Source organism: Myotis daubentonii, chromosome 2 (genome assembly GCF_963259705.1).
Source record: "Myotis daubentonii chromosome 2, mMyoDau2.1, whole genome shotgun sequence".
Classification (NCBI taxonomy): Eukaryota; Metazoa; Chordata; class Mammalia; order Chiroptera; family Vespertilionidae; genus Myotis; species Myotis daubentonii.
The window spans coordinates 67,111,427-67,133,496 of record NC_081841.1 but is presented as its reverse complement, the minus strand read 5'-3'; the positions used below and the strand labels follow the sequence as shown (position 1 = coordinate 67,133,496).

General features: G+C 44.0%; 1 protein-coding gene and 1 pseudogene across 6 annotated transcripts; both read right to left on the bottom strand.

The window, feature by feature from the left end:
• Nucleotides 1–333: 333 nt before the first annotated feature.
• Nucleotides 334–1,331, bottom strand: LOC132226581 (killer cell lectin-like receptor subfamily G member 2; annotated as a pseudogene).
• A 1,251-nt stretch (nt 1,332–2,582) lies between these two features.
• Nucleotides 2,583–20,741, bottom strand: MDM2 (MDM2 proto-oncogene). 6 transcript variants are annotated; one of them, XM_059683553.1, is made up of 12 exons: nt 20,602–20,741; nt 19,918–19,999; nt 19,729–19,813; nt 17,355–17,429; nt 16,892–17,025; nt 15,719–15,768; nt 11,873–11,940; nt 9,949–10,045; nt 8,835–8,998; nt 6,479–6,634; nt 5,784–5,861; nt 2,583–3,186 (listed from the first exon to the last, which is right to left on the bottom strand). In XM_059683553.1, the coding sequence occupies exons 3-12, from the start codon at nt 19,807–19,809 to the stop codon at nt 2,614–2,616; spliced, it is 1,476 nt and encodes a 491-aa protein (XP_059539536.1). In that variant the 5' UTR covers nt 19,810–19,813; nt 19,918–19,999; nt 20,602–20,741; the 3' UTR covers nt 2,583–2,613. The 6 variants fall into 6 exon arrangements, with proteins under 6 accessions (XP_059539536.1, XP_059539537.1, XP_059539541.1 ...); XM_059683554.1 differs by lacking the exon at nt 20,602–20,741 and adding an exon at nt 20,479–20,547; XM_059683558.1 differs by lacking the exon at nt 6,479–6,634.
• Between the last annotated feature and the right edge of the window lie 1,329 nt (nt 20,742–22,070).

Here is a 22,070-nt window from a genome sequence, read left to right as displayed (position 1 = left end):
AACCAGTATTATATGAAATGCTGAAGAGTATCCTTTAAGAAGAGGAAGAAGAAGAAAAAGGTAAAGATAAAAATTATGAACAACAAAGCGAAAACAAATACATATCTAAAACAGTTATTTTACAAAGTAAGGGACTGTCTAAAAATAACAGTTTGACCTATAGAACAAGGGACTGTCTAAAAATAACAGAGTAGTTTAAGCATCAGTTTTAAACATCAGTTTTCCAAAGGAGGGATGACTATGCTTCAGTATCACAGTTGTGTGGATTGCTCAGCACCAAGATTAGATGCAGGTACAGCCCCTGTCAGACCCCATGCTTTGCAAGAACTTCACCTACCATGGTCGTCCTCTCCTCTGCATCACAGGGACTTCATGCACATACATGGGCAGCCCTATGAGCTTTATAGCCCCGTGCAGCTTCAGGCCGCCGTGCGCCTCGGCGCGCTGCCACGGCGCGGCGTCTTCCTTCCCCATCTCCTTGCAGCGGCAGCGACACGTGCGGGAGCCCGGAGACTCCGCGCCCCCTTCCGTGGGGCTAGTCTGGCCCTCCGCGAGGCCGTGCTCCGCCCGGGGCGGCAGCCAGTGGCGAGCCGCGCGGCTCCACGTGCTGCCCAAGGACGCGGTCCGCAGCAGGAGCGGGTACACGGGGGCGACGTGGCGGGAGAAGGCGGGGGACCCGGGCACGGGGAGGGTGATGAAGCGCCCGAGGGCGCAGGCGAGGCGCGCGGTTGCCGCCGGTCCCACCCACGGGCTTCACGCGCACGTCCACCTGCAGCTCCATGGGCGCCCAGCCGCCGGGCGCCGGCTCCCCCGGCGCGGCCCAGGGCACCAGCTCGGTTCCCGCCGCCTCGCTGTCCCGGGGCTGCTCGGCTGCAGCGGCCCCGGCGACCGCTGCTCGGGGCCAGCGGACAACTGGCGGTGGAAGGCGCCGTAGCCGAGGCTGGCGGGCAGCACCCGCAGGCGCGCGCGAGGCGAGGGCAGCTTCTTCCCGCCCGAGAGGTCCTGGCCCGCGCCGGTCGCCACCTGCAAGGCCGCGGCCGGGCTGCTCCCGGGACTTTCTGGTCGTCGCTCCTCCGCGGGGGCCTGCGGCTGTGCCAGCCCCGGTACCTGGCTTTCCAAGGGCTCCATTGGCAACTCGCCTCGGCTTGGTCTCCTCCGGATGCCGCCGGGCTCCCTCCATCCCGGGCGGGCGCGGAGCCACTGAGAGACGCACAGTGGAGCCCACCTGGGCCCAGGTAGGGTGTCCGTTTCGCCTCTCGGGTCAGGATTGGTCCAGCTGAGTTGAAGTTGTGGACCCACGCCCCCCCCCCCCCCCCCCCGCGATGCCCCATCCTCCAACCAAGCTCCCCCCGGGGATTGGCTGTAGTTGGGGCTGGCCACGCCCTTTCAGGCCACCCGCCCTTCCTTCACCCGGCACAGGGGAATGAGCAGATGAGAGGGGCCTGGGTGTGTGCTTTCCCGGGGAAAGGTCTGGACGCAGACTTAAGGGAGCACCCAGAGCCCCGCCTGAGTCTTCGCTCTTCTTTGTCCTGACTCCCACCCACTTCTTCTCCCACCCCAGCCCTCAGCGGATTTGGAGTTACAACTTGGGCTGAGGGGGGTTGGTCAAGTCCTGTAGAGATCCTCAGACCTCAGAAAAACCAGGGGCTCCAAAAGAAATGGGGCGAAAGAACAAGAACAAAGAAAAAGAAAGAAATGGGACGGCCTGTGGAAAAGTAGCAAAGCGAATTGTCCGGACAATGTAGTGAGAGAAGGGGCGCCACACCTGAGAGGACTCCGGACCCCCTCCCGCACAGTCCCACAGACAGCTCCTCTGGGGGCCTGACTCCTACTAGCCTAGTGGTCGGCAAACTGCAGTTGGCGAGCCACATGCGGCTCTGTGGCCCTTTGAGTGTGGCTCTTCCACAAAATACCACGTGTGGGCACGCATGTACAGTGCAATTGAAACTTCGTGGCCCATGCGCAGAAGTCGGTATTTTGTGGAAGAGCCACACTCAAGGGGCCAAAGAGCTGCATGTGGTTCACAAGCCGTAGTTTGCCGACCACTGGCCTAGCTCATTAAAGACTGAGAAATAAAAATATGTCTTATTGCTGAAACCGGTTTGGCTCAGTGGATAGAGCGTTGGCCTGCGGACTGAGGGGTCCCAGGTTCGATTCTGCTCGAGGGCATGTGCCTTGGTTGCGGGCACATCCCCAGTGGGGGGGTGTGCAGGAGGCAGCTGATCGATGTTTCTCTCTCGTCGATGTTTCTGGCTCTCTATCTCTCTCCCTTCCTCTCTGTAAAAAATCAATAAAATATACTTAAAAAAAAAAAATGTCTTATCATGGTGACAGGAGCTGGTCCCCCGTCAGCCTTTTGGACTGGAACCTGGATTCGTTGACTGCCAGAGTCGAAGAATGAATCCATGGACAGAGAGTAGTGTAGCAAAGGTGGAGACTTATCAAAGAACAAGTACAGACTCCCACGTGTTGAGAGGGAAAGAGTCCCACAGAATGGACTCCCAAGTGGGGAAGGGGAAAGGGGTCCCCTATGATAATTTATTGTTTTTATAGATGTAAAAAAATAAAATTTCATTTCTAAATTTTGTTTAAAAAAATTTATAGGTAGGTCGACTAGGAGAAATAAGTTAGCACAATCATTTGAATTGGTTGTCTACACACTGGACAGGGCTTATTTCTTTTTTTTAGCTTTTTTGCACATGTAAAGCATGCCATAAGATGTCCTGTTTTGCCATGGACGATGCAACCATTTTTAGGTCGGCCTTGGCAAATCACACAAGGTTCGATGGCATTATTGGGAAAATTAGAATCCACACATTCTTTGTCTTGTGTTTCTTCCCTCTCATACTCTCTGACATCTTCTTGGCTGCTATAAATGATGCTACCAGAAGTCGATGGCTGAGAATAGTCCTCACTTTCTTGGGATAGGGAGGCTTGTGTGATCTTTTCATCATTTTCCTCAACACATGATTCTTGGGAATCACTCACTGTACTTTTTTTACAATCAGGGACATCAAAGCCCTCTTCTACTTGTGTTGGGTTTTCTAGTTTGGTTTTCTCAGGCATGCTTCCTTTTTCTTTCCCTTTGTCTTCAGGAAGCCAATTCTCACGAAGGGCCCAACATCTGTTGCAATGTGATGGCAGGGGAGGATTCATTTCATTGCACGAAGTACACTTCCAATAATCCTTCAATGAAACAAGACAGTAAGTCTCTGTTACCCTCTAATGACTAGTCATATTAACACTAACTTTAATATGTCTAGGTCAAGGGTGGGCAACCCCTGGCACGTGTGCCAAACATGGCACGCCAGTAACTTTTGCTGGCACGTGAAACCCTCTCTTACAATCTTCCATTTACAATTTTTTTCTTAATATCGACTTTATTTTTCAGATAAATTCAGTGTAGGTGCATCTTAGATAAATAATTTTACATAACATGTATACATTAAAAAATAAATGTATTTTTCATCATCATATACTGTATTTTTGTCGCTCGAATGAATTTTATTATTTCTTTAAGGTTCTTCACATACGTACACCTTAAGAGATATCAAGTAGGCGTAACATGTTCTCAAAAAATTAGGGTTGGCACGCAGAAGAATTTTTAGTCAGAGATTTTGCTGGTTTTGGCACGCACTCACAAAAAGGTTGCCCACCCCTGGTCTAGGTAAAATGTATCACAAGGCCTAATTTTCAGCATTTCATGTTTTATAGAAAACATTCAACATTTAAACAGTCTTTCCCCAAGTATGAGATTTTAAGTACTTTTTTTTTTCAGCTAACCTCTTAACCGTGCATCTCAAGTTATCTGTTGGAGGACACAGATACATAGTTGGTTCTGAGTTGAAACAAGTGCCAACTACTGGCATCAACTACTACTCTGTAATGAGACCTGTAACCACTCCACTCCCTTAAAGGCTCAATCCTGGATACTGTGACAGAGTCCACCCATCGATCTGGATGAAACTCTCTCTCAATCCACCATGGACTCCCTCAGCAGTGCTCTAAAACTCAGGGCTCAGCTGAGTGTTCCCTAACTTCACCCACAAAAGCAATGTGGAAACATTCTTCAATAATCACTGTCAGCTAAAATCTGTCGTCATTGTCACTATCCAAAATGTATACCCTTTACTTGTTTATCCTTTCCTGTGTTCTCACTCTGTAACTGCTCATTGCTTTTTCTTTATCCCAATTTATTTCCCAAAACTTTCCACCATCTTCAGCCTCTTCAGTGAACATATCCTTATTTCCCTATCTTAACTGAAGCATGGTTTTCCCTGAGTACCTTGTATATGTAACACTTGCCACAAAAGGTCCTGCCTATCTTGCCATGAATAATGTACCATTTCTAAGTTGCCTAACAAATGACATAATACATTAGCAACAAGGGTGGAGAATGTTCATTCTTCCACATTGGTTCTTTCAAGTTGTTAAAGTAGGTTTCTTATAACTGATAAAACCGAAGACAAACGTTTTGTAATATTAGGGGTTGAAATGCTTCAAAAAGTCCAAAAATTTGCAAGATCTATGTCTGAAACATTTCACTCAACTTGATATCAAATGAGTCTAGTAGTTGCTTGAATTATTTTCTAACTAGAGACTCGTACATGAATTCGTGCACTAGTGGAGTCCCTCAGCCTGGCCTGCGGGGTCGGGCTTACTTATACCAGCACTGTCCCTAGGGGCCAGTCAGCGAAAGTCACTAGGAACGTCCAGGTCTGCCTCCACCTGCCTCCAACTGTTAGGCTCAGTCACTGAAAGGGCCTCTAGCAGTACTCGAGTTGCATGCAACAGGTTCTTAGTGAGTGACAAGGTGAGAGGTGTTCTCCATATCTATGAGTCCAATCATGGTGCCAGAGCTGGGTCGGAGAACACTCGGCAAATGTCCCAGGGCATACCAAGTCTAGCTGCTCCTGCTGGGTGCTCGCACACCTTTGTGGTGGGCAGGGTCTCAGGGAGTCGTCAGGGTGAGGCCAGCAGAGTTTATCAGGCCTAAACAAGCCAGGATTTGGCCCTGTGAAAGGAAGGCTCTGCACCAGTTGGACGTGTGAGGAAAAAATTTCCCCTGTCCAAGAGCCATGCAACAAAATTTGCCTGAATCCTGCCTCTCCCTGACAGACAGAAATCCCACTGCTTTCCACAGCCAGCTGTTATATGGGCAGCTCTTCCTGGCTCTGGTGCTCTGGGCTGGGGAGCCTGGCTTGGGCTTAAGACCCCATACTTATCAGGGAATCCCCCTGCAGCTGAGATACTCCCCTGGAACCTCAACTGCCGCCTGTGGGAGCAGGGTCAGTCCTTTTGCTCTCTGCACTTCCTACGAGTCTCGAGTCTTGATGTGGACTCTTCTATAAATCCTTGGTTATAAGACTTCTCTTCAGCTGGCCTTCAGTTGGTTATTCAGGTTGATTGCTCTGTATTTAATTGCTTGGTCCTGGGAGGAGGTGGGTGTACCTCCCACCTATTCCACCACCATCCTGGATCACCTTTTATAATAATGTTCTTTAAAAGTTCCAGCTCAAAAAGTTAAAAAATGTAGCAACATATCCCAACACAACAAATAAAAGAACGGGGGGGGGGGGGGGGAGGGGGATGGACACATATGTAATACCCTTTGTAATACTTTAAGCAAAAATAAATAAATAAATGAACAAAATGCTTTAAATAATTAAAATTTTAAAGATTTTAACTTTATAAAAATTGCCTTGTCAGGAAGTAGACTAGATATATTCTAATCTTGATTTCAATGTTATTTTTTGATACCTTAAAAACAGATGTATACTTACAGCTAAGGAAATTTCAGGATCATCTTCAAATGAGTCTGTATCACTCTCCCCTGCATGATACACAGTAACTTGATATACCTAATAAAATAAACCCATTATTTTTTTTTTCAACCAGAAAGGTTTCTTAATGGTCAGTCCTAAATGAATAACATGTGCTACTATATATCAGAAATTCTGAGACAACGGTCAAATGGAATGAGAGAGTATAAAGGGGGAAAAATGGAGATCAGTGAAATCCTGAGCCAATATGGTAAAAACTCAGATAAGATATATAAAATGAATGAAGCAAAATATGCAGTACAAGCATCTTATTTTATAAATAAGGTATTAAATAACAATGAAACAGCTAAAAATGTAGGCAACAGATCTAGAGATACTATGTGACTTTATATAACTGCATGCATGCGTCACTTTTATAAAAAGTAAATTAATATTAATAAAGGGGAACTGAGTTAAATATTTTTAATGAGCAGACTATTTTATAACAATGCTCATTAAGGCCTACATACTTCTTGGCATATTTATAAAAATATAAATCAGACAAGGAACTATAAAGCCTCAATTCCACATAACAATATTCCAGTTTGAATAAATCAAGTTCAAGTATTTCAAGTGAAATCTGAATACATTCTTTCAATCTCATCAGTCAACAAATGAAAAAAATTTTAGAATATAATTAGAGAAAATAAAACTACCTCATCATCTTCATCTGAGAGTTCCTGTCCTTCTTCACTGAGGTTATAATCTTCTGAATTGAAAGACTCAACTTCAAATTCTACACTGAATCGATCGGAAACTGAATCTTGATCCAACCAATCACCTGATTGTTCACTTACACCAGCATCAAGATCCTAAAATCAGGGGTTGAGGGGGTGACATTGTACATTACTTGCTGGCCTCTATAACAGCTTCCTAAATCATCCCTGTGCCCCTAACTCTTCCTTAATTCTATTCTGCACACTGACACTAAATTAAGATTCTGGATCCCCCAGCCAGTGGGGCTTAGCAATTGAGTGTCAACCCAGGAACCAAGATGGTCTATCTTCCCATGAGGACAGGGATCATATCTACCTTGACTACCACAGTATCTCTAGTGCCAAATAAAACCTGGAAAAGAAGACACAACACATTTCGTACCGCTCAGGAGTTTTCTCGTGTTTCACGCGCCATCTGTTAAGGACCGCTCACGAGTGTTCTCGTTTTTCACGCCCATGGAAAAAGGAGCAAATCTAGATACTTACGTAAATTTTGTTTGGTCCCTCTTCATAGAGGAAAATGTTTTACGCAGTACCATACGTTAAAAAAAGTACTAGGAACTTTAATTGTTTGTTTTTGTAAATAAAAATGTTATAATTATTGAAAAACAACACCTCGAGTGAATTATGGTGATTTAAATAACGTGCAATTTGCCCAAAAACGTGCGGTCCCTGGCGTATGTCTTAGAGATTTCTATGCGGTACACAATGTGTTAAATATCTACTGAATAAACTTGTTCTACTCATGCCATCTAGTGGCCTATATAAGTAACAGCTCTTCTAAATACTAACTGTAAAGTTCACATCTGTATCTATAAAATTACTGCTTTGGAAGAGAAAAACAAATACTAGCAACAAGAATACATAAAAAGAATAGGGTTAATATCATAATTGGTTCAGTCCCTTATATATTCTAGAGAACTAAAAAATAATCATTCGAATCCAGAATAGTCATCAGGAGAAACTGTCATATCACAAATAAATGTTCTAATTTTAATTACATTTTAAAGACCATGTTAAATGACAAGAAAGAAAATATTCCATTTTTCAAGTACTCTTGCTAGCAAAAACTTCTTTGCAAAACTTCTTTCAGTGACATCGCTTAAGAATTTTACTCCTGGATTTTTATCAATCCAACACTTCGGATTTTTATCAATCAAAATGTACTGATATGTCATCCATGCAATATTACACCCATTTCACAGCATTAGTATCAGACCTTCTTGATGTCTAGACCTACATATCGCAAACGTAAAGCTCAGACTCTGCCAATTTACTTGCCGACAATTATAGTAAAAAAAATTTATTCTAAATATTTAACACAAATTTGCCTTAGAATACTAAAATATCTAAATCAAATTTCCATTTTTGTTCCCTTACTTTATTTTTTATTTTTTTATTGATTTCAGAGAGGACGGGAGAGGGAGAGAGAAACATCAATGATGAGAGAGAGCCCTAGCTGGTTTGCTCAGTGGATAGAGCGTCGGCCTGCAGACTGAAGGGTCCTGGATTTGATTCCAGTAAAGGGCATATGTCCAGGTTTCAGGCACTATCCCCAGTAGGGGGCGTGCAGGAGGCAGCCAATCAATGGTTCTCTCATAACACTGATGTTTCTATCTCTTTCCCTCCCCCTTCCTCTCTGAACTCAATAAAAATGTTTTTTTCTCTTTAAAAATGATGAGAGAGAATTATTGATCAGCTGCCTCCTACATGCCTCACACTAGGGATCAAGCCCACAACCTGGGCATGTGCCCTGACTGGATATTGAACTGTGACCTCCTAGTTCAATTGACCCTCAACCACTGAGCTATACCGGCCAGGCTATTCCCTTATTTTAAAAAAAAAATATTCTAAATTCTCAGACTATCCTATATTCCAATTTATTTGAACTTATATTGGTACAGTGGCCTACAAGATTCTCTAACATATAGGATGACATTAATAACTATTAATATTGGTACTAATTTTACCAATCCACCTCAATGCTACTCTGCTATCTTACACCATTCTCCCTAAACCTACGGTTGGGGTAGGGAAGAGCTATACTTGTTTATTTGAAAAAAAAACAAACAAACAAACAAAAAAAACTTACTAGGAGCATTTGAGATCTTGCTCCTTGGCATATGTCACCAGTTTGGCTTAAACAAACTCATAAAAATAAAAATAAAAAATTACCACTGTATAGCAGTAATCACATATAAATGTACATCCTACCTGAATGTTTATTAGAACTGACAAAATTAGATTTAAAAAACAAGTCTTATTAAGTCATTTTTCACTTAAGCAAGAAGATTACCGGATTTGATGAAGTTCCTGTTGATTCACTGCTACTACTGCTTCTTTCACAGCGTATCTCCCTTATTACACACAGAGCAAGGCTTTCATCAAAGGAAAAGGAAATACTATCAGATCTGTGGCGCTTTCTTTGACGTTCACCAGATAATTCATCTGAGTTTTCTTCTGGATATGTAAGGAAAAACAAATTAATTAAATTGCTATACAGTTTATTTAGAAATTGAGCTGTCATGAGTACTTATTTGTACTGAAATTTAGTTCCAATGAAACTAAACCTGTTTCAACAGTTAACACTTTCATTGGATCTGTCCAGAATAATAGAATACTATTTTTAAAAGCTTTTTAAGCTTCTTTCAGAATGTTATCTCCATTAAATCACAATTTAATCTATCCCTAGCTTGTATTAAACAATCTAGGATTTCTGTCATAAGTCAATATACTTAGAAGGTACATCTGCAATTCACTTCAGCATAAGTTAATACAAATACAAATTGATTCTCTCCCCCCAAAATAGCTAACCTTTTGTTCCAGTCCCATATATTTAATAAGACTCCTCTGCCCTTACTACCCTCACATACAGGACTTTAGTCTGGGTTTAACTATTTCATTGATCTTCTTTCACCTGATTCATATACTTTTGGTTATAATGACTTTTGATTAGGCAACAGCCTCCTCCTCCAGTATCTTTTTTAGCTGCAAAACTATTTTCTTTATCTTGCTTTTATTTCTAAGATGGTATTTACCGTTTTTAAACTCACTGATATTTTATCACTTATTAAAAATTACAATACTTTAACTGCTAAGGTGACTAAGAATAATGAGTAAAAGAGTTATAACTTTGTCATTATCTTGAATAGAAAACTGGCTAACTATAAAATCCGGGGGGGGGGGGGGGGTGGCAAAGTAAACTGTGTCTACTGCAGTCAACCAGAAAAATGTTGCTCAGAAAGCAATTTTTAAAATCAAACAAATCACATAAAACTGAGACTAAAACTCAGAAATTAATTCATCTAAACCAAAAAAGCACAATTTAATTAAGCCAAAGTGTATTAATTTCCAAAGAAAATGAACACTGAAAAGCTGTTTGAAAATGACAATTAAATATTCACATATACCTGTCTCACTAATTGTTCTCCTTCTAGATGAGGTAGATGGTCTAGAAACCAAATCTGAAGATGAAGGTTTCTCTTCCTGAAGCTCTTGTACAGAGTCCTAAGAATTCAAGGGCAAAAAGATCCACAAACTTAACTTGTAACACCAGAAAGCTAATTCCCCATTGTAATAACCTTTCCTATTTTCAAGAATTATACTAGAACTAGAGGCCCGGTACACAAAAATTTGTGCACTCGCGGGGGAGGGGGGGTCCCTCAGCCCGGCCTGTGCCCTCTCGCAGTCTGGGACCCCTCGGGAGATAACGACCTGCTGGCTTAGGCCTGCTCCCGGGTGGCAGAGGGCAGGCCCAATCCCTAGGTGCAGCCCCTGGTCGGGCTCAGAGCAGGGCCGATTGGGGAGTTGGGGTGCTGCCCCTGTCACGCACAGAGCAGGGCGGATCAGGGGGTTGGGGCACCACCCCCAGTCACGCTCAGGGTAGGGCCGATTGGGGGGTTGGGGCACCGCCCCCTGTCACACTCAAGGCAGGGTCGATGGGGAGGTTGCTGCGCCACCCCGTCACGCACAGAGCAGGGCCCATCAGGGGGGTTGGGGAGCTCCCCCCTATAACGCACAGAGCAGGGTCAATCAGGGGGTTGGGGAGCTCCCCCCTGTCACGCACAGAGCAGGGCCCATCAGGGGGTTGAGGAGCTCCCCTGTCACTCAGAGATAGGGGAGTTGGGGCACCGCCCCCTGTCAACACAGAGCAGGGCGGATCAGGGGGTTGGGGCGCCGCCCTCTATCTCCCACAGAGCAGGGCCGATCAGGGGGTTGGGACGCTGCCACTCTCACACTCAGGGCAGGGCCGATGGGGAGGCTATGGCTCTACCCCATCACACATAGAGCAGGGCCCGTGGGGGCGGGGAGTTGTGGCGCCACCCTCTATCACCCACAGAGCAGGGCCAATCAGGGGGTTGGGGCGCCGCCACTCTCACACTCAGGGCAGGGCCGATGGGGAGGCTATGGCTCTACCCTGACACACACAGAGCAGGGCCGATCAGGGGGTTGGGGCGCCGCACCCTGTCACACACAGAGCCGCAGGGCGATCAGAGGTTGGGAAGCTCCCCCGTATCAGGCATAGAGCAGGGCTGATCAGGAGGTTGGGGCGCCTTCCCCTGTCACGAACAGAGCAGGGTGGATAGGGAGGTTGTGGCCCCGCCCCCTGTCACACACAGAGCCGCAGGGCGATCAGAGGGTTTGGGTGCTGCCCCCTGTCACTAGGGTGCCTGGCCAGCCTGGGTGAGGGGATGATGGCTGTTTGCAGCTGGTCACACACCATTCAGGGTGGGGGTCCCCACTGGGGTGCTTGGCCAGCCTGGGTGAGGGGATGATGGCTGTTTGCAGCTGGTCTCACACACCCTTCAGGGTGGGGATCCCCACTGGGGTGCCTGGCCAGCCTGGGTGAAGGGCTGAGGGCTATTTTCAGGCTGGCGGGTGACGGACGCTCCCAACCGCTCCTTTTTTTCTTTTTTCTTTTTTAATTCTGGGCCAGCTTTAGCTCTGAGGCTCCAGCTCTTAGGCCTCGGCTGCTGAAAGTAGGTATCTGGTTTGTTTCGGTTCAAAACAATGTATAACTCCAGCTCTGACTCCAACTCTGAGATCCCAGCTTGCTGAAAGCTGGTTTCTGGGTTTTTTTTTAGCTTCTATATTTGTTAAAATGTTTCAGACTGCAGGCTCAGAGGCCTGCAAGGCATGCGGGGCACGTTGGAGTCCTCCGTCACTGAAGCAAGCAAAGCTCATGTTAGTTTCAAGCTGCCTGGCTGCCGGCGGCCATCTTGGCTGACAGTTAATTTGCATATCGCCCTGATTAGCCAATGGGAAGGGTAGCGGTCGTACACCAATTACCATGTTTCTCTTTTATTAGATTAGATGAATTAATCTCAAAATTACCTTTTGATCACTCCCACGTTCAAGGTGACATCTGTTTTCACTCACAGATGTGCCTGAATCTGATGGTTCTGGTGGAAAATAAAAACAGAAAAACGCAAACTAAGAAAGGGCTACTCAATATATAGTCCAGGACAAAATGCTCACACAATTTAACCTTTCAACAAATATTAAACATGTGTCTCCCAGCTTGGCTGGCATGGCTCAGTGGTTGAGAGTCAACCTATGAACCTGATCATGGTTCGATTGCCAGTCAGGGCACATGCCCAGGTTTTGGGCTCGACCGCCAGTGGGGATCAATTAAAAATATACATATTAAAAACCAAAAAATATTTTTGAAAAAAACTGACTTTCTAGTGCATAGCAAGTATTTTATCCAGCAAGCAATAAGAAACCCTTCCCGCCCTAACTGGTTTGGCTCAGTGGACAGAGCGTCAGCCTGTGGACTAAAGGGTCTCAGGTTCGATTCCGGTCAAGGGCATATACCTTGGTTGCGGGCACATCCCCAGTAGGGGGTGTGCAAGAGGCAGCTGATCGATGTTTCTCTCTCATTGATGTTTCTAACTCTCTATCCCTCTCCCTTCCTCTCTGTAAAAAATCAATAAAATATATTTTTTAAAAAAAGAAAAAGAAACCCTTCCCTAAATGGTCTTTTTATAAATTATTTTATTTCAGAAAGGAAAGAAAAGGGAGGGAGAGAGAAACAGAAACATCAATGATAAGAGAGAATCATTGACTGGCTGCCTCCTACACTCCCCACACTGGGGATCAAGCCTGCAACCCGGGCATGTGCCACCCCCGCCCATCCCACTGTAAATCAAATTGCGATCTCCTGGTTCTAGCTCGACCACCAGCAATGCCAGCTGGGCCTAAATGGTCTTTTTATGTGCAGGAGTGACAAATCACTTGGGCAAAATATAAGGAAAAGAGCAGAGGCAGGAAAACCAGTATTGGACAGCAACTGCAATAATACACATAAAAAAGTATTAAAACCTAAACTAGCCGAAACCGGTTTGGCTCAGTGGATAGAGCGTCGGCCTGCGACTGAAGGGTCCCAGGTTCGATTCCAGTCAAGGGCATGTACCTGGGTTGCGGGCATATCCCCAGTGGGAGATGTGCAGGAGGCAGCTGATCAATGCTTCTCTCTCATCGATGTTTCTAACTCTCTATCTCTCTCCCTTCCTCTCTGTAAAAAATCAATAAAATATATTTTAAAAAAATAATAAAAAAAAAAAAACCTAAACTAAGCCATGGAAAAAAGATAAATTTCAGAGAAATTAAAAAGGTAAAAACCAGGGTGTCTGACACACAAGGCAAAAGGAGAAAGGAGTTAAGGATTCCAAGATTCTACCCGGGGTGGATAAATGGGTGGTGCTATTCACCAAGACAGAAACTGGAAAAGATGAATAGATTTGGATGGGAAGATAGTGAACTAAAAGGGATGAAACTCAGGTAGGTAATTTTAGTTTTTAACTGGATGTGTAGACATGGAGCTCAAAAAGTCAGTTTCAGTTATAGAAATTACCAAATATCATAATCAAATGCGCTTTACTGCTCCCTGAGACATTTTCACCTTAGTAGGGAAGTCAGGACTGAGCATTAACAATTTGAAATGATATACAATGTCATAACAGTTTATTTCTTCTTTGTATCATGAGCAAGGTATTATACTTATTTTAAGTTGTACATGTACATTTTATATTTTTAGTATAACAGGTATTACAAAGTAGATGTAATAAAAAAGGAAGCACTAGATATGACAAGGCTTAGAACACTATGAGTTCTAAAGTTAATGCCACTCAACTGAACCTGAAACTCAGAATGGAAACATAAGAAATTTATGAATTACCATCTCATTAACATAATGTTCCTAGTAATCCACCAAGGTTTATTTACTTTTTGTTCTTTTCAAAATTCTACCAAGGTTAACTTTTTTTAAAATATGTATTTTTATTGATTTCAGAGAGGGAGAAGGAGAGAGAGATAGAAACATCAATGATGACAGAGAACCATTGGTCAGCTGCCTCCTGCACGCCCCCTACTGGGGGTTGAGCCTGCAACCCTGCACGTGCCTGGACTAAGAATCAACTGACATCCTAGTTCACAGATGTAAGCTCAACCACTGAGCCACAATGGCCGGGCTTAACAAGATTAATTTACATGAATGAACACATCAGAGATAATACTTCAGAAAATTGAAAACACTACTACAGATACTATCTATAGTTGTTTATTTGCCTTCATTTGATTTCATAAAGGGCTTTGTAAAACAATAAAGTCACCAGACTAATAATCACCTCTATTTCAAATAAGATAGATGGTGATGCCCTTTTTTGGATCTTAAATCCTAACTTTGGAAGAATAAGTATTCAATACATTTACTAAACACCATATTAATAAAACACTACTGTGTATGTGATGCAGAATGTAGACCTGAACAGGACATAAGAAAGCAACATAAACAATTATAAAAATAAAATTTATATCAATAAAATTTAAGTACAGAATAGTAGGAGCATAAAGGAATGGTTTGTTCTCATTCTGGGAAATAAGCTTCTGAGAACAGTTTTTTGTTTTTGTTTTTTGAGAAGAGTTCTTAACTGACTTTCTAGGATGGGCTTTAAGAAATCTGTGGTGTACTGGAGCCAGCTCCTACCATCACTCAAACCCAGACTGTGCACCTCTCTTCCCAATTCTGTGTTTGTACCCTAAAAATGGCCATGGTGGGAGTATTTACACCATGGAAATCAGCAACCACTATAAATCAGGCCTTTTCCCCTGGAGAGTGGATTAAAACACTTACCAGCATACCACTATCCTATATAATAAAAGGATAATATGCAAATGGACCCTAACAGCAGAACAACTGGGAATGACTGGTCACTATGACACACACTGACCACCAGGGGGCAGACAGACGCTCAATGCAGGAGATGCCCCCTGGTGGTCAGTGCGCACCCACAGAGGGAGCTCTGCTCAGCCACAAGCCAGGCTAATGGCTGCCAGTACAGCGGTGGTGGTGAGAGCTTCCCCCGCCTCCTCAGCAGCGCTAAGGATGTCCAACTGCAGCTTAGGCCCGCTTCCCGCTGGCAAGTGGACATCCCCCGAGGGGTCCCAGACTGCGAGAGGGCACAAGCCAGGCTGAGGGACCCCCCCCCCGAGTGCACAAATTTTTGTGCACTGGGCCTCTAGTATATGTATATTTTTCTAGAATGAGAATACAGTGCTTTTGTCACATTATTAAAGGGGTAAGTGACCCAAAAATAACCTGTTAAGAACAATACGTCTAAAGGCAAGAAAGTACAATGCCACTTACCTAAACAAATTGGTAAACAAAGCTTTGCCTATTATAAAAGTAAACACACACACACACACAAATACCCATCCTTTCAAATGGTCCTACCTAGGTATATACATTACTTCCCAAAGCCTTTCAATACACTTCAGGTTTGATCACATCTCTACTAAGCAGTAACTTTTGAAATTATACACATTTCAGAACAAATACTAACCCTCATATCCCAAGGCCTAAACAGAGGTAACAAGACATTTAACCTTTCATATCATAAATCTGTATTAGAGCCTTAGTGTTATGTTGTTTTAGTTCAGTGGTCGACAACCGGTGGTCTGTGGACCCCTGGTGGTCCGTGAGGTCCGAAAGGTTGACGACCGCTGTTTTAGTTCATATGTAGTTCTTCCCATTAAATTTATCATATTCTTTTATTACAGTTAAACATATCATTAAAGCAACTTTTAAAGAGAATCACAATGACAAAATGACTAAACATACACAAAATGTCTTAAAATATTTTCATGGTATATGTTTATGATATTCAAAAATTAACTTACCCGCCTGATTGACTATTACCAAGTTTTTGTAGATCATTGTGTATATTTTCCTTGTAGGGAGAAGAAATAAGAAATGTACATTTTAAAATAAATGTATCAAATTGGCCTTAACCAGACTTTTAAAAAGTATTATTATATTTAAGTGCACAAAGACCAAATTTTAAATCACTGAATTCATATTATATCAATGTTCTAGGTCTTAAAAAGCAGCATAATTAGTTGTAGAATGATTACATACAGCTACCTTTTACAATCACTGAAGTCTCTCTAGTTGAAAGATTTTATGTTTCCATCTCTTGAAATGTGCCTTGTTTAGACTTTACCAAACAATTCCAGAGAATGGGTATAAATGCAGAAAGCGGGTTAACATATGTACTTATTTTCAAAGAGATATTTTCTAGCTGTGTTTAGAAATAGACTACCTATAAAAAGTAGTGTGTTATAAAAACCCCACTATAGGAACTTGATTCTAATTTTGACTCATCAACCCTTGACCAATCATCTAATGGATTTTCTTTCTTGACCTTAAAATTTGTTGAAGGTAAAACCGTATTATTCATCTTGTAAAACAGACTGAGAACCTACTATGTACCAATCACTGTTCTAGAAACTGGGGGGAAAGAATACAAAAACCCCACAAATCTCTGCTCTCACTGAACTTACATCTTAATAGGAAGGCAATTCACTTATTCCAGTCTTCATTGATATCATAGTGTGTTTTTTTTAAACCAATGATTTTAGAGAATGTTTTTGGTCGCAAGACATCATTTCTAATTCTCAAGGTTAAGAGAGAAGTGCCAAATCCAACTATTTCTTTTTACCCTTGGGACTGATGATACAGCTCCTTAAACTCACAAGTCAACATTTTTATTCATATCCTTTTTCTAAGTCAGCAATTTCCCCAGTATGTAACCTCTCAACATATCAGAATCCAAGTCAAAGATAACTTTAATACCAGAAATTACATCTCCAAATAATACAAGAATAAATTGTGTTTCTCATACTCACAACTAAAAACCTACTTTTGCCCCACCCTATATGCTATATTGCTAAGAAATTAAAATTTAGCATCTTTTACATATAACAATTTTTCTCTGACAAAAAGGAGGGTGGAGGTGAACTGAAACATTTACCCAGCTTGTTTTTTACAATAGACTAAACCGAAAAATTCACCTGTGTTCTTTCACAGAGAAACTTGGCACTCCAAACAAATCCCCTAGAAGGTCATTTGAACAATATACAATATGCTGTTGCTTCTCATCATATAATCGCTTCTTCATAATATACTGGCCAAGATAAAATATAACCTGAAACAGAAATATGATTTCTGAGAATTAATGAAAATTAAATGTTAGTTTCAAATACATTCAATATCATTTATCTGAAGAGGGTTAAGCCAGCAACCACATTCACAACCATCAAAAATAACAACCCTATAAAAAGCTGCTTTTAAATCTTTTCCTTTTAATTTGATGGATGCAGAGACATTGCTTCTGATTTAGTTAAATAAAACTTTAAAATGTATTTTTTCAGACCTTAACTGCCCAGATATCTAGGTACTACACATTAGGAAAAGAAAAGGCAGCAAAATGCTAGTAAGACATTAGTTATCTCATTAACTCTTAGTTCAGCTTACCTCTTTCATAGTATAAGTGTCTTTTTGTGCACCAACAGATTTTAACAACTTCAAAAGCAATGGCTTTGGTCTAACCTATGAAAAAGAGTTGCTATTATACTTCCAAATTTATTACAGAACTATAAGCCCCATTGCAAACATGTCCATAATTTCAATAAAGATAGCAGGCACTACATTTAACAATCTCACAAGGTTATACTTCAAAAAATAAGTCACAATGTTTTCACTAAATATAATAGACTATATAAACTGAATACCAGACTATCTCAGGAGTTTGAAAAAAAATTCTGGGACCTAATTATTACACAAACAGTCAGACTTCTCAACTGTTACCAGTTGTCATCAAAACAGGTATCCATGCCGATGCAGTGAAAATTATGTTTTTTCCCTCCAGCTGTTTCTGTCATCAGCTTATTATCTTACAAACTCAGCCATAAATGGAATACCCCTATGAGCTTACTGTAAACTAAATTACAAAAACCCAAGAAAAATAAACCTTTAGTGTGGGGCCTTTTACCAATCTTTTCCTTCTTACAGATTAGGTTCCTGAAGAATGGAGAATTTAAATAACCAAACCAAGGTGACAAGATAATTAAGAGCAGCTCTGAGACTGCCACTTATGCCCCTCAATTACAAGCCACCATTTTCTTCTGACTATCATGCTGCCTCTTAGTTCAGGGTTCTCAACCTGTGGGTCGCGACCCCTTTGGTGGTCGAACGACCTTTTCACAGGGGTCGCCTAAGACCATCCTGCATATCAGATATTTACATGACGATTCATAACAGTAGCAACATTACAGTTATGAAGTAGCAACAAAAATAATTTTATGGTTGAGTCACAACATGAGGAACTGTATTTAAAGGGCGAGAAGGTTGGGAACCACTGTCTTAGTTGGTCTTCATTTCAATTATCTACTTGATAAACATTACTGAGTTTCTACCATGCACCAAACAGTGACAGGTATTGGCTAAAAAAAAAAAAAAGAAAAACATATGACCTGTATTCCAGGGGCCAGTCAACTACACTGAAGGGAACCAAAGTTTTGCTACCCTGAAGCTGCTTTTGGGAATACTGATTTTAAGCTGTTTATTAAGAAACAGAAGATTCAGAAAGACTTTCTGACCCTCCCCCTCTTTCCTTCCCAAGAGATCCAGAAAGAAAAACCTGTTTTAGGAAGGAGATCGCAGGATGTGCCTTAGCCTCATTGCACTGAGGGGGTAATAAGAGGCGTCAGGCAGGGGCCGGTTAGTAGCTGCCCTCCGTGCCCCACTGTTTCTGAGTTGCCTAGCAAGAATTTTCCGTCAAAGTAAGGGAAACAAGTACGCTTCGCTCTTCCTCAACTACTTACAAATGGCCCGTTCTCATTTCTGAAATCTAATACCCCACCCCCCGTTTTCTCCTTCGTCCAAAAATGTCTTATACACCCAATGTTGCCTCACTGTCTTTGGAACTTTCATACCCATGCCCATGTATTAAAACTTTGATTTTTCTCCAGTTGATCTGCCTGTTAATTAGCCCAGCCAGAAGAACTTAGAAGGTGGGAAGAAAAGTGTTCATATTTTTTAGCCTCACACTATTAACAGTCTTTTGGTGCGCTAGCAAGTTATCAGTTAGCAATCAAATGGTATGTATATCATTCAAGACCCATGAGTTCTCCTATAAAATACTTTTACAGAAATATTCAAAAATAAATCATAACCTTTTCATTAAATGTATCCTAACACAAAGCAGCACTAGGTGTAATACTCAAACACTAAAAGGCAATCAAAACACAGTCAAGGCATAAATTTTTTAAATGGCATACTGTTACGAAATACTATATAGCCGTAAAAAACAATTCTGTAATTATATTTGTCAGGGATGTACCTCTAACTTAATGTCATCTCACTAGAACAAAACAATACCATTAAAATTCACACGTGCACATATGTATGATGTGGTTATATACACTTTAAAAAAAATCTAAAAGACAGTCAAAAGGCTAGAATTTTCGGTTGTGACTTTCTTCATTTCTGCCCATGCCTCAACTCTACCGGCATGAATTACTTTTGTGACTTCTAGGAACCATTTAAAAAGTTAAATACTAACGAGTCAACACGGGGAAAACCTCTGTCACATAATGCACGCCAGCACCCCTGCCCCGGCAGGCCATGGCACTCACCTTCACATCCAGGGTGGTGCAGAGCTGCGAAAAGGCCATTCCTTACAGCAGCAGACCCACCCAGCTATGCCCACCTGGCAGAATCTCAACTACGTACACACCACCCCACTCTTAAGGAGCCGTGCAATGATTGGGTGGGTCAACCTAATTCAGCTGATCACATCACCAAGGAAAATATGTTTAAAAATTACCCTTTGAGACAAAATACCAACCAGGGTCTCTTGTTCAGAAGCCGGAATCTGGGAGGTGCTCACAGCACCATCAGTAGACACAGACATACTGGTATTGCACATCTGCCTGAGAGGAGGGAAAAAAGATAAAACACCATCAATACTCAAAACAATACCTTTCAATAGCAATGCGTTCACAGAAACTGAATCCATCTGCAAGAGGGTCCTCACCTGGCTCGCTAGAGATCGAGCGCCGTGTGTGCGCCGGTGCCAAAGTGAGCACAGCTGGCAGAGGTCCGGTTTAAATCCCCAGCTGCAGACAAGTCGGGGCTTAGCTCCGGAGCTGCGGGCTCGGAACGTGTCCGAACTTGACCCGCCCAGCAAACAGCTGAGTCAACCTGCCCGCGACCCAGCCCACTCGCGCCCAGACTCCCCGCCCGCTGCAGGCGGGGGGGGCACGGAGCAGGCACCTGTCATTACTCCCGCCCCCGCCCGGCCGCCCGGCCGCCGGCGCCGCAGCGCCCCCCGCCCGTCACCGCCGCCCGGCCGCCCGCACAGCCCTCCGCCCGCCCGTCCCCCGCGCCGGGGGCGCGCGCGGCCTGGAACCCAGATGGCAACCAGCTCGCCTCCTTCCAACAAAACCTCGCCGAACCCACGTGCTCTGCACCCCCCACCACCAAGTGCACAAAGCCTGCGTGCAAGGGGGAAGGCTGGCGGCCACGGCAGCGAGACCCGAGTCCCGGCGCCAACCCAGGACTGCCCGCGCGCTTCCCGGCTGGAGCCTGCTCTCACCCAGCCGGGCGGTCCGCGCCGGGAGTCGGGTGGGGCGTCCCCAAGGTGACCCAGGGCCCTTCGCGGGCGCGCGGCAGCCCTCCACCCCGGGCGTCCACTCGCGGGCCCGGCCGCTCCACTTACTCTGTGCGGAGGAGGAGGCCCCTGGCGTCGGAAGCGGCCGGGCCTCGGTCCGCGGGCTTAGGACCGCCCCTCGGGCTCGGCTTCTGTCTCCATGTCCTTCTGGACGCACAAGCCCGCACATGCCCCACGGGGAGCGCAGCTGGACAAGGGGCACCGAAACGGCGACCCCTACCGCCCGAGGGCACCGCGCCGGAAACCGCGGCCCATCCGGGCCTTCCAGCGCGCGCGCCCGGACCCGCTGCCTCCGCCAATAGGGGCCGGGGCGGGGCGGGGCCTCCGCGAGGGCGGGCGGCGGGCTCTGCGCGCCCCCGGCAGGTGGCCAGGGGCGAAGGGCGCCCGCAACCGGCACCCCGCGCGCTCCTTTCCGCTGCCGCCCGGTTTGGCGCGAGACGCTGGGACGCCTTTGTCCGTGGTGCTGTTTTTTGTATTTCTTCTGTTTTCTCCGCCCGACCGGGGCGGAAACTACAGGCAAATGCGTAGCTTCGTGCGGTCACCGAAAGGGAAACCAGAACTGACAGCTGTGCGATATATTCAGCTGCCCGCCCGCCGCCGGAGCCCGCCCGCTGCGTTCATCCCCATTACAAATGTACACGTATGAAGCGCTCAGTACTGACCTGCCCCTTTGGGGCACGCAGACGTGGCAATCTCAACAATGAACAAGGACGTGAGAATTGAGTGGGTTCAGCCTAGAAAGCGCGGTCATTGGCAAAGGCCAGCTGCTTCTTCGGCCAGAAGCAATTAGTTGCTTGTGAACAAGGACCTTTTATATCTTTCCCTTCTTCCACGCCCTCGCTTTCTAGAAAAGAATCTTCCTTAAACATAGTGGCCACTCAATTGATTTAATCAGCATTATTCAAGGATGGTTGGGTTTGGTTTAAAAAAAAAAAAACTATAACAAAAATAAACAAAGACCCAGCCAGTTGCTTAGTTAGTTGGAGCATGTCCCAGACACCAGAAAGGTTGCAAGGCCAGGGAGGGCACATACCTAGGGTGTCGGTTCCATCCTTGGTCCGGGCATGTACTGGAGACAGCCAATCTGTCTGTCTGCCTGTCTTTCTGTCTGTCTATCTGTCTCCCCCCCTCTCTCTCATCAATACAAATATATTCTCAGATGAGGGTAAAATAAAAATAAACAATAAACTAATAAACCAAACTCATACAAGGAACAAATTGGTAATCCCCAGACTCGGGAGTGTATGTGAAAAATGTGAAAGGGATTAAGAAGTACAAATGACCAGTTATTAAAATGGTCACAGGGATGTACAGTACAGCATACAGAATATAGTCAATAATGTTGTAATAACTGTGTATGGTGTCTCATGGGTATTAGACATCCCAGGCTGATTGCTTCGTAAGTCTAATCGCTGTATGGTACACCTGAAACTAATGTAATATTGAATGTCAGCTGTAATTGAAAAATAAAAGTTATTTTTAAAATACTTTTTTATTAAAAAAATTACAAACTTGAA

Coding starts and splice junctions, on each gene's coding strand:
- MDM2 (XM_059683553.1), bottom strand. CDS start 19,809: ATGTGCAATACCAGTATGTCTGTGTCTACTGATGGTGCTGTGAGCACC. Junction 11,941..15,718: donor GGTAATAGTCAATCAGGCGG/GTAAGTTAATTT, acceptor ATTTTCCACCAG/AACCATCAGATTCAGGCACA. Junction 5,862..6,478: donor TCTCAGATGAAGATGATGAG/GTAGTTTTATTT, acceptor TTATTTTATTAG/GTATATCAAGTTACTGTGTA.